Raw genomic sequence first — 12,609 nt, forward strand, 5'->3', positions numbered from 1 at the left:
CACCCATTCACTTGCATTGTATGGATCAAAAATCTTTATTTGTGTTCTGCTGAAGAAAGTCATACACATCTGGGATGGCATGAGTGTGAGTAAATGATGAGAGAATTTTCATTTTTGGGTTAACTACCCCTTTAATACATTACAAAAATGAGCAAGGACCAAACTGGACCTGTTTTGTAGAGTATAAAAGTACCATGGTCACTTTCTGTCCAAAGAAGTTTGGTTTTTAACACCATTCTTGAATTGCATGATGGCTGTAAATATTTATAATATTGAATTCTTAAAACTACACTATGTAACTTTTATCCCTCTAGCTGTTGTCGAAGCATAAAACCGCAAGTTACTTGTGGAGGAACATTGTTTTGGTAATTATGGAGTTGGGCTCTGGCTCTGCACGGATGAATCTGATGGTTTGAGGAGTACCGGTGTAACTACGGTAACAGGTGATAATCAGAGCAAATGTCACCAATGACATCAAAACTCGCCCCCTCCCCTCAAAAAATAAAATAAATAAATAACGAAAGAAAGAAAGAAAAAGACGGATATCCGAAAAATGTCTTATTAGCAGGTAAGTAGCACATCTTCCACTGTTGTTTAAAACAATTGTTTAAAAATAAATAATGTTATAAAAAGTTAGGCAACGATTGCTAGTCATATCAGATAAAGTCAAACAGTGGAAACTATTACAATTTATCTAGCAGGCAAATAGACATAGGTAGTAACTGGTTTAGAGGTTGGCATTGTTACCAGCATAAAGTTTATTTTATTCCATTGTCCTTCCTCGAAAATGAAATCAAGCACTGCAGTACCACAATACATAATAAAAAGCCCCATAGAGTGGCTAACACTATCTAATGAACTACCGCGCTAACTATCGGTCCAATAAGATATCTTACCTGTTGAGCAAGAAAAAGCCATCTCTGGGTCGGTTTTAAATTCTTTAAGTTCTCAGAGTTGTCGGCACCTCTGAAAAAGCCAAGCCGATGTTGTTTCGTGTTTTATTATTACGGGCTCTGTCTCTTTCCCTTTTTGCTTGCAGACTGTTCTCAGTTCCAAGTTTCTTTATTTTGAAAATGGGTGATTCCCCAGAGGGTTGCCTTTTTCAGAGTTCGTACAAGGTGCTTGAAGTACTTGAATTTGTCTTTTTCACGCACGCGTGTGGAGGAGTATAAACACTCACCAGAATAAACAAGGAAAACTCCCGCGGTGAGTAGAAAGGCTTACAGTTAATAAAGAGCGCTTCCAAATTAGGACAGCACATCTTCTTTAATGTTGTTACATCTGTACACCAACATTCATTGATGTAAAAGCATGTTCCACCGCCTCTTGTTTTCCCTGTTAACTCCACGATGTGATCCGCTCTGAACAGCTGAAAGCCCGGCAGATGTAACGCGCTGTCCAGAATGGATTCACTCAGCCAGGTTTCTGTGAAGCACAAGTCAGCAGAGGTTGAAAAGTAAAGACAGCTTTGTGTCTCACAAAATAGTGAGTCAGTTATTTCTGACAACAACTGGGTCAATATAAAAAAATGTTGACAGACATGTCCCTTGACTTTTTTAGTCATGAAAAAGCTTTCAAATAGCGAAATAAATAATAATAAAAGTTATCATTCTATAACCTAACCTTTAATGGTATGAAATGGCTTGACTCTGTTTTGCAAATTTAAAAACAAATATCTTTGAAATTGTCAACTGCATGAAACAAATCCTTTTCCCCTTCATCTGGTACACCACTTCTATGACATGTGAAGTTATTTATGGATTTATTTTGTACTTATTTTAATAAAAGCATTAGTGCAAGGCCAAACAAGTGTGCAAAAAAGCAAAACAAAATTATTATTAATTGAAATAATTTTAAAAGAATGTTTGTTCCTTGATTTCTTGGCATTGGTGTTATCAAATGTTTTTTTTTTTTTTTAAGGTTTTAAATTTTAGGTTTTAAGGTTAAAATATTGGTAAATACTTTTAAGGTCAAAGTTCAGAGGCTGCTTAAATATCCATACAGTGATTTTTGCCAGCATGTTAAAAAGTTATTAATTCACATTTTAACAAATATTTTCACACACAAATATTTGGTGGTGTACCCCATTGAACCCTCAAAATGTGGTGTTGTAACCCATTTAACCCTCATTAGTGTTAACTTAGTGTTAACTTGCTTCATTTGTGATACAAAATTAAATAATAAAAGAAAGAACAACAGCCAAGTTGTCCTTTATGAATAAAAATTAATGTCAACATGTTATAAAATGTTTAACGGCAAAAACTGAACTGAATGGAAAATTTCAATATTTTGTAAGTTGGAAAGTCAACATTTTTTGAGAATGACCCAATTTGCAATTTGGGTCAGTTCCTCACATAAATCTGTTGCGTGACTTTAGAAAACATGGAACACAGCACGAGTCATATGGACTACTGTTTACGGACAGTTATTCACTTTTGTTGGAAAGCGAAGTACGTTTTAAGGGAGTACACTACAATTGCACATCAATTTCGTCATGAATGAACCAAGAATTGTTACTGTAAGAATGTGTAGTTAAAGATGCTCATTGAGATTTGTTGTACTTGTAATAAGTGGTTTTATAAAAATAAATTAACTGAATAAAATATTTTTATTTAAAATGAACAAATAAAGATGTTTTTTTTAATGACATCTCAAGCAAATAAAAATGTGCTTGAAAAGTCCTTGAAAGTCCTTGAATTGAACTTTAAAGCATCTGTACAAACCCTGCATTTGAATGATCCATGGTCAGTGTCACTCATTTGTTGTGGCTACAAGCTTTCAGCTTCAAACTACTACCACACCAATCACCACACATATACAAGTGCTGTAGTTGCTCCGGGCCTTCTTTTCTTTATTTACAGACGTGACGTAAACGCTCACGGACAAATGATGGAAGTATGCAATTTTCTGTTAAATTCGTCCCAACAGCTCTAAAATATAAATAATTATTATTGGCTTACCATAGTGAATCTGGGTAAGGCAAATACATGGTTTGGAAGACGGAGTGTTGGTGTACTTGATCATTAATGAAATTTTGTTCATTTCAAACCAAACAATCTTACATAGTGTAGCTTTAACGCAGACCATGAAAAGCTCTCAAACAACAAATGATAAATTAACTTTCAAAGTATAGTGTTTTTTTTATTATTTTTTTTATTATTATTATTTCTCTTCTTTCTCACAGTAAGTCACACCACTACTATAGTCACTTCCTCAGTGCCTTCTTCAGTGGCAGGTCACATGATGTACCCCGGAGCACATGCAAGTGTCATGTATGCTACATCCACCCCTGGACTCACTGATGGGGGTCTAACTGTGCTGAATAGCTTCCCACAAGCACCCACTGCAATGCACGTGTCCCACACGCCGGGCCAAGACTCAGGTCAGCCAGTCACCATCACTTAGTGAAAATGGACATCATGCACGAACTAGTGATGTTAAAATACAAATGAAATTTAATATAAATTAAACCAGTGGGTCTCTGTTAGAAGAACTGTGTCTTAATGGTGTGTTCACACCTTGTTGGAATTACCATAATTACAACTCAGAGTTTGGAGAACAAAGAAACAGCATCAGGTAACATTGGCTTTAATAAAGTGACATATAAAACAGTAATATGTGTAGAGGTAGCTCCTTGACAAACTTTTACTCTTTGCAGTTTGGTTGTTGGTGCCATTTTTCTTTTGTCCAGTCAGGAAGCTGGAGCATTCATAAAATTCAGAGGTTCCAACAAACTAGTTTGCTGTTACGAGTTCAAGATGTGAATGGTTTTCACTACTTGAAACTCTTAATTGTGGTAATTCTGACAGTGACATGAACATTCTATGACTCCACTGTTCTTAGTATGTGTTTTTTATTTGTATCTAGGTGCAGTTCCTCAGATGTTTCTCACTGGACCTCCTGGAACTGTACAGATCCCAGTTTCAGCTGTTCCGCTACATTCGGTAATATAGCTACAACTGAAACAGTTTGTGTAGAAATTCTGTCTCTTTTTACTTTCACTCATAGACCCTTTCCTGAAAATATAAAATAATTTTTCCCCGTAGAGGTCATGTGTGAACTGGACCCATTGTTGAAATCAGCTCAAGCTGTTTGCCAGCTTAAAGTGTCACGAAAAACCCCTTGTTGAGCACCAATCGTTCACACCTCAGACCGAAGAAAGACTCATGAAATGGGTGTGAACACGTGTAAAAATGTGGGAGGACAGGAGGGGATCAAGAGCTACTTCCAAAACACACACACAACAGAGTTGGCTGAACAACACATTATGAGTGGAGATGAAAACAAGAGTTTTGGGGAACTTTGCTGTTTATCAATCATGGGACAAAAGTGCGAAAGTGAAGATGATAGAACAGTCTGCAAATCTGCTAAAAGATTTGGATGTTTGTTCAAACTTTTGAGAATGAAGTGTGAACAGCACTCAGAGCCGATATTACCATCAAAAGCAGCACTGCTTTGAGACTTTACATTAATTCATAGATATTTATTCTTACACGGAGTGTTTCGGGTTTAATACAAGTAAACTCTATTGTCAGCATTTGTAGCATAACGTTAATTACCACAGCATATAATTTTGAATCGTCCCTCTTTCTAAAGACTACTGCATGCAGTAAGGCACATACAAAGAAAGTAAATGCGTCCAATACACAAAACAATAAATACGTACTGTTTTTCAAAAGTATAGCCACAAATACCCAAGCGTAATTGTGTTAACATCACTCTAGTGTGATAAAATCTCTTACTACCCTGTCTGTGTAAAGTTATTCAGCATTTCAACTCATTGTCATGACGACGTAACGCTGGTAAACCATTTAGACGTAAATCCCGGAAACTTTCGCACTGTGTAAAGGATACAAAAAATGAGCTGACATGAGTTTTGTTTTTCATCATTGTCTTCTATTTTTAAACAAGCCGTCATGTTTTCCTGTCCATGATAAGACACATGACGAGAAGTGATGGAATTAGCTCTAGGTCTAAAGAACAAGCCTCCCTTCATAACAGCTGCTTCTTGTCTGCATCCAAGTAACGCTCATGCCAGTCCAGTTCTGACAGGTGACTTCGATCTCACAATGCTGTTTAGTGTAAAGGTCCGCTCTCTTCTGTTCTGAGTGATGTTTTGAAATTGCGCCGGCCAGGAACTTCTGTCACATCTATGTGAATTTTGAATTCTCCGCAGTAATGCCAGCTCATACATGAAGCAGTGCTGTGATTGGATGGAAGCGTTGCTTTTCATGAATAATGTGGAGAAACGCTCAGGATCTACTTAGTACATGTGTACTAACCTCCCAAACATAATTCAGAGTTTACACACATACTTCATTTTAGTGATGTTGCCTCAACTTTCGTTTCTTAAACCGGAAAAACGAAATGGCTCAAAAAAACAAACAAAACAAAGAACCAATTTCCCCATATTTATAAACATATTGAGTGTTATCATTGTTTTCACTTATATGCATCCTGTGCATATCTGTTAACATCTCAAAAAATGTGTTCTGGGGTTTCATGACCCTTTAAAGGAATCTTCAGGGTTCAACACAAGTCAAAGGTTAAGTGTGTAATTTCTGTGCCACTAGCAGGTTCAAATGGAACCGCATTCTGTTTGTTTGAGTGGGCCGATTGGGCTGGACATAACATTAGCTCAACCAATTACATACTTTTGGGGTGGGACTATCTGCTTGCCCAAACAATGGAAGGAGGGAGTGTTTAAAAACCTTTTTGAAAACAGTTATTATTATAGAATCATGTTACTACAGTATACCTACATTTTTGAAAAAATATTTTTTACGTGGCACGTTGTTCATATTGTTGCACTTTCCTAGTGAAATGAACATTGGGGTGCTCATTTTCATGTCATTTTCAGGAGATCAGTCTTTGCATTTCTGTTTGGACTCGCTAGCGGTACAGAAATTTCACACGGAAGTCACTTTCAAATATACTTTTTTTTGGGCAGGTATAGTTAATGGTTTGAATGGCAGGATAGTTCTTCCAAATATTCTAATTATATCACTTTCCAACTCCATTTCCATTCCTTGCATTCAAGATGGATAAAAGTGCATAATAATCCAGTTCATCTAACAGTTGTGTTTCTGTCCTCTCAGATGTTAATAAACCAGCAGCCCCCTGGTAGCAGCGGTGCCACCCTCACAGAGCTGCGGGTGGTTAATTTAGACAATCCCAAAGGAGACTGACCCATAAATATGCAGCCTGTGTGAACACCCCCTCACACTGATTTTCCAAGGATCACCCATGCCACGCAATCAGACTGCCATTATATTTATTACTGCCTTCTCGCTGCATTGGGTTCAATAAGCCCATAACAAACGTCAATTATGAGGTGTAATGGGACATATGAGATGATTGCATCTCCTTGTGGACTTGTTTTGGTGGGTAGTGTAATAATGGATCGTATTGGTGTATGTGTAAACATACACATCTATATTTCAGGATGACATAGAGACGTTTGTACTATGGCTGCTGGTACTGGGCATTCACCTTTTGCGCCAAGTCTCAGATTTTAAAGGGTGGACAGGGTGAATTTGATTGTTCAGTTCAGTGAAAATTCAGTAGTGTTCATACATGTTCACCACACCCATTGACGTCATTTTTTTACGCTTTGCACCTTCCACACATTTTGGGATAATTTTTAAGATCATTGAACCTTCATTGATCAAAATATTAATTATTTTGAAGAACTCAAACTCAGCTAGCTGGCCGTGACTCTTGGTAATCCAATCATCTTTTACTCATCGTCATGTTATTGACTTTCCATTTGAAAACTGTATGACTTTCTATCTTTGGAACATAAAGGGAGATGCTTGCGTAGCTCTTTTACATAAAATGAAAATTAATGAAGACTGGGGATATCAAGCTCCAAAATGGCTAAAAAGCACCATAAAAACAGTCCATACAACTCATGCACTATATTCTTCTGAAGACATATGATCTGATATAAAAATATGGGCTACTGTTGTGATACTTTAATGGTGCTTTTTTGTTATTTTTGGAGCTTGACAGCATCCGTGCTTATTTATTTTTGTTGTAAGATCAGTGGGTGCATTCTTTAAAATGTCTGCGTTTCATAGAAAAAAGTGAGTCAATTGGGTTTGGAGTGACAAGTGTGAGTAAATGACATTTTTCATTTTTGGGTTTACTAACCCTGAAATATGCTTTAAAATGTCCACTTGCACCACCATCAATACTCACTAGGGGCTACGGTTTGATTACCGCTTTAGTACGCATTTTCTATTCATGGATAAAAATATAGTATATATATATATATATATATATATATATATATATATATATATATATATATATATATATATATATATATATTGCTCTCATTCTTTATGGCCGTTGTTACTCAATTATTAGTTATAAAATACCTAAACATGATCAGATCATTTAAATGTGCTGCTATAATTAAATCAGTTTGGGTTTAGAAGTCATCCATATTATAAAATTGTCATTCCATGTTAATGCTGTGCCAAATTATACTGTCTGTTCATTGTGAGAGTGAATGTACTTTTTCTGCTCAAAGGCATCAGACAATACACGCTTTAGCCACTTTCTCAATGCTGTAACAGAAAAACACTGACTTGTGTTTGCACTGCATGACAATGACCTAAAGTGAAATATGATGATGTGCAATCGGATGATTCTCATGAAAACTGTCAAGAAAATGTCCTGGTCCTATTTTACTTTGAAATCAAAAGAAACAAACAAGACAGGGCTTCTATATGTATTTTGCATATAGAAAATGTACCTTAGTTTTAGGGCCCTTTTTTTTTGCATAGTAACACTATTTTCATAACCGGTACACCCCCTTCCCACCACCACAATTCTCGTCACTGCAATGCGAAAAAAGACCGTCTTTATGATTTTCTTATTACCGCAACACGAAAAAAAATTTTTAATGATGGTATTCCCATTAACACAATATGAATAATTGTGGTTAGTATGATATTACTGCAATATAAAAAAGATGGACATTATGGTATTTTCATTACCACAACGTAAAGAAAGATGCTCATTATGACATTCTAATTACCGCAATGTGAAAAAATGTCGTCATTAAAATATTCTCATTACTGCTATTCAAAAAAGACAATCGTGATAAAATTCTTATTTCCGCAGTGCGAAAAAGTTGGTCATTATGTTATTCTCGTTACCGCTGTAAGAAAATTTTCATTATGTTATGCTCATTACTGCAATGCGAAAAAGATAATTAAAATATTCTCATTAACTTTTGTATAAAAAAAAAAATTTCTGTAGATTTTTTATACAAATTAAAAAAAAAAAAAAAAAAATGAACACCAGCATCTTTTTATTTTTTTTACTGTAATGCAGAAAAAAAAATCATACGTTATGATAATGAGAATCATCATTGAAAACAGTGGGAATAGTAAAAGTAAAATGTCCAGACACATTCCAGTAATGAGAATTGGGGTGTAAAATGTTCATGAAATAATGTCACAATGCAAAAACTCTTCATTGTCCAAAATGTAGAGTTTATTTTCTTTTTGCAAAATTGTATTTCTTATTCGTGTCTTTTGATTTGGGGGTAAAAAATGAGCAGAACCTTTTTTTTTTTTTTTTTTTTACCGGTTCCATGAGATTCATCAAATCACAGGCCAATAAGTGAATGCTGATAATGCAGTTCATTAGCTGTTAGTCAAGCTATGTTCAATGGTTCTTCATGTCATATTTAGTTTACTGAAATGTAATTTGTGCTAATTTGTATCTGGTACTGAGAAGTGCATTCAGAAACCACCATGTTATTTTCACTTCTGATATAACTCAATGTTTAAATACGAGTCCTCCAATGCATTTTTTTTTTTTTTTCTATAAATGCCAACAGTTTGTACATGCACCCATATATTTTTGTAACAGTTTGGTAGTGTATTCTTATTTTTTATTTTTTTTTTCTATCACCTTACCTTTAATTATGTAATCTGTGGTGTTTGATTTTCAAAGAAATGTTTAATTTGGATATCAAAGGGCTGTATATTTCACCGGTGTCTGCTTGTATACATGTTTGATTTGGGGGTTTTCTTCATGGATGTTTGTGCAGAGGTACAAACCAACAGAACTCTTTGAGATCTTTGGTGTCCATGGGTTTTTTCTTCCATGGCCTAGAACCTCATTCATATGGCAAGTTTTGACTAAATAGACCATTAAGCCTTGTGTTTTGTGTACTTTTCAAATAATTTAAATGGACCACTGCAATACTGAGCACAATATATCGTTGATTTCAATGGTTTGACAAGTGCAGACCCAAAAAACAAATGGAAAAAATGTACTAAGTTGTGATACCAGATTGTTTGGAATTTATGGAGAGGCCAGAACAAAAGTATTTGATTGTTTTATTCAGTATTAACATATTTTTAATCCAGGGGAAGACTTTCTTGAGTTGTGAATCTCACAACAACATTCGACCTGTTTTTGTGAGATTCAGAGAAGTCTTTTTAAGAGCTGTTATAGTGTGGAATTGCGTAAACACTAAAGAAAGTGTTGAATGTACCATATACGGCCCTCATTGTAAATAATTTGATTTCTTTTGCAGTCTGAAAGTAGCTCATATGCCTGCATTTGAAATGAATATGTCTATACCCTGGAGATATTCAGTGGACTGTATATATATATTAGTTTTAACATGAAGCTCTGACATGTCAGTGCTTTTTTTGCCCCTTTATTTCAGTGTAACCTTAGTTGTGAATGAAACATTCGCTTTATTATGTAAATTAAATGCTATGGTGCCATTTTCCCAAGGATTTAGGTTTTGTTTGTTTGCTTTTATATTATATGCTGGGCAAGCTTTATAATTGATTTGAATAAAATGAAGTTGAAAATATGAAAAATGAAAGTGAAACCTTTTTTTAACCACTAATTCAAACTTACTGTATGATAAATACTATAATTATGCTTTCTTTAGTAATGACAAATGTGAATAATTTCATCCGTGCTCGACATGAATCATTAAAAGTAATAATGAAATAGTTAATGTAAGAAACTAAGCACCCTTTGATCATAAATTATAACATTATTTTTAATAACGGGCTTGATATACCTCAGAATGGGAGGTCAGCTGAGAGTTTCAACCTCTTTTTCGTTTGCAGTTTAAACATTTGAGATAACAGCCTGCGTACATTCTTAATATTAGAAACTGAATATCCAGTGACTGACCTTTCATCATGTCAACAAATATACCGCTTTACTTTGGTATAATTTAAGAGCGAGAGTCTTGTATATAATTATCAATTTGTGCAATCGTTTAAAACATTTGCGCACTGTTGTATTCAGTCGTCTTCTTCACTGATGAACGCATTCTGCAACTGTGCGCTAGACGGCGCTGTGCGTCATGATTTTACCACCACAGAAATAAAGCAGTAGAATAGAGCTTATTCACAACAGCGCCATCTTTGATTTTTGATGGGAATGACAACAAGGCTGTGAGGGATAGACTTACAGTCTCTTCAATAGGCTGTACTACAGTCTAAAGTGTTTTTGGCTTGTCCAAAAACATTCAGTATACAAAGAACTTCAGACAACATGAGTTGTGGAAAACCAGATGTGATCTAGGAGCTTTATACAGCTTTACACAGTTCGTGCCATTGAATAGATGGTCATTTCCCTCACGGCCTCATTGTCAAAGATGAAAATAATGAACGGTTATTAGCGGCCTTTATGTCACGTAGCACCGCTCATAAAAATAATTATCGCAATTTAACGATACACCAATGTGTATTTTTATATCAACAGACATACAAAATTTTCGTGTCATTATTCAGTTGTAAAATATCATCCAAACTACTGTTAAAGGCTGCACAAATGTTGTGTCCAAGTTATGGAAGAATTACAAATTTCGAGATGGCAACACGGAGATTCTTCTCAGAGCTGCACGTCCTCAGACCTCTGCCATATTCTTTTTACATGACGTCACGACTGTCTGATGCAGGGGCGTAGATTCCAGGGGCAATGGAGGGAGGTGCTCCACGCTGCAACACCACCCCCCACCCCTCCAATGTTCAAGACAAATCTATACCTTTGGTCTGATGGTGCCTTCACGTGGTGTCGCAATTAGTTATGTTGTGACAATAAAAAAGAAACATTTAAAAAAAACATGCCGCAATTACTGTAATTACAAGATTTTGACTAGTAAAAAGCATTCACGTCTTCGAAGAACTCGGAATTCTATGAAAACTGTCGTCTGATTGGTTGACGAAGTTCTAAAGTGTGCAATTATTTTCTAGTAAACGCACGGCTATGAAGTAGTTTCAGGCCTTGACCGCATAACGGTTCCATATCACTCCGCCAAATTATTTCAGTTATTTCAAAGAGCCCTACAGGCTACCACAACAAAATAACCAATTAAAACAAAGACATTGGTTAAATACATCGGATAAGAATGACGATGTCTATAATATCCTAAATTTATTTCAATTTCAATTGAAAAGCGTCCTTGGGATCCCTCTCTCTCTCTCTGTTTCACTCTCATCTCACCTACACACACACACCGTACGTGCTACCACAGCAAAATAACCATATAAAACAAAGACACTGGTTAAAGTAAATCGGTTCAGAACATCAAACAATGTCTATAATATCGTACATTTATTTAAATTTCGGCTGAAAGCACCCTCGCGCTCCCTCGTCCCACCTGCACTTACACACGCTCGCACACATTCATATGCGCGCACACACACATACACACACACTCACATACAGACGCGACCAACAAACAGAGCCGCACCTCCGTGACTTGATCAATACAACAGTTTCTGTTATCCAAAATAATTTTTAATATGTGCAACTTTTAAAGTTTCAATGCATTTTGCCCTAATCAGCCCTAATCACGAAGGCTCGGACTGTATTAAAGCAAGACGCTGAATCTGTGGCGGAAGAAAGTAGTTCCACTCACGAGCATTTGGGGATGAAAACCAGAAAATGTCTTGAGATAAAACCCTGTCTTACTATGTCTTAATTTGTGGTAACCGTGGTATAAGCAGAATAATTGACTCCAGCATGTTGAATTATTGAAAAAATAATGCACACCCGAGGTGGTAATACAGTCACAATGCGCAGCATCGGGTATGTATTATTTTTCAGTAATTCAATTATTCCTTACTTAATTGCCATTTTAATGTTGCTCATAACAGTTGTCAGTTGAGGGTGCTATTTTGCTGCTGTTGTTTTTGACAACCATTTCTGCTCGTGTCAGGGGCTGTTTACACGACAACGTTTTCAACTAAAAACGGAAAACTTTTTACGCATTTTGACTGTTCGTTTACATGACAACGGCGTTTTGGGCCTGAAAACGCAAACTTTTGAAAACGGATTTCAAAGTGAACGTTTTTGAAAATGATGCCGTTATCGTCTCCGTGTAAACATACAAAAACGATGACGTCATGCGCATGCGTATTATGTGTTCAGTCTATAGGCGTGCGCGTGAGTACTTCAAAAAAATGCGCGAGACATTCAAAACTACAATGGCGGCTACAGGACTAAATTTGTGCTGCTCAAAATTTAGAGTTTATTGACTCTTCTCCAGCAAAGTAATTGTAGTAATAAAGCAACCTCATCGTCCGTCCAGACAAAATTGCTCGATGC

The 12,609-nt window shown here is 35.9% G+C and overlaps 1 protein-coding gene across 3 annotated transcripts in view; it reads left to right on the plus strand.

The window, feature by feature from the left end:
* Positions 1 to 7,257, plus strand: part of LOC127438703 (serum response factor-like) — a 29,924-nt gene extending 22,667 nt beyond the window's left edge. For 2 of the 3 annotated variants that reach the window (XM_051694498.1, XM_051694500.1), the window contains 3 exons: positions 3,185 to 3,382; positions 3,868 to 3,944; positions 6,099 to 7,257. In XM_051694498.1, coding sequence (XP_051550458.1) covers positions 3,185 to 3,382; positions 3,868 to 3,944; positions 6,099 to 6,188 — 365 coding nt within the window. In that variant the 3' untranslated portion in view covers positions 6,189 to 7,257. Of the gene's footprint in view, positions 1 to 3,184; positions 3,383 to 3,867; positions 3,945 to 4,046 lie in introns of all 3 variants that reach the window. The other variant, XM_051694499.1, reaches the window with a different exon arrangement.
* The last annotated feature ends 5,352 nt before the right edge of the window (positions 7,258 to 12,609 follow it).

This window comes from Myxocyprinus asiaticus, chromosome 50, assembly GCF_019703515.2.
Source record: "Myxocyprinus asiaticus isolate MX2 ecotype Aquarium Trade chromosome 50, UBuf_Myxa_2, whole genome shotgun sequence".
NCBI classification, from domain to species: Eukaryota; Metazoa; Chordata; class Actinopteri; order Cypriniformes; family Catostomidae; genus Myxocyprinus; species Myxocyprinus asiaticus.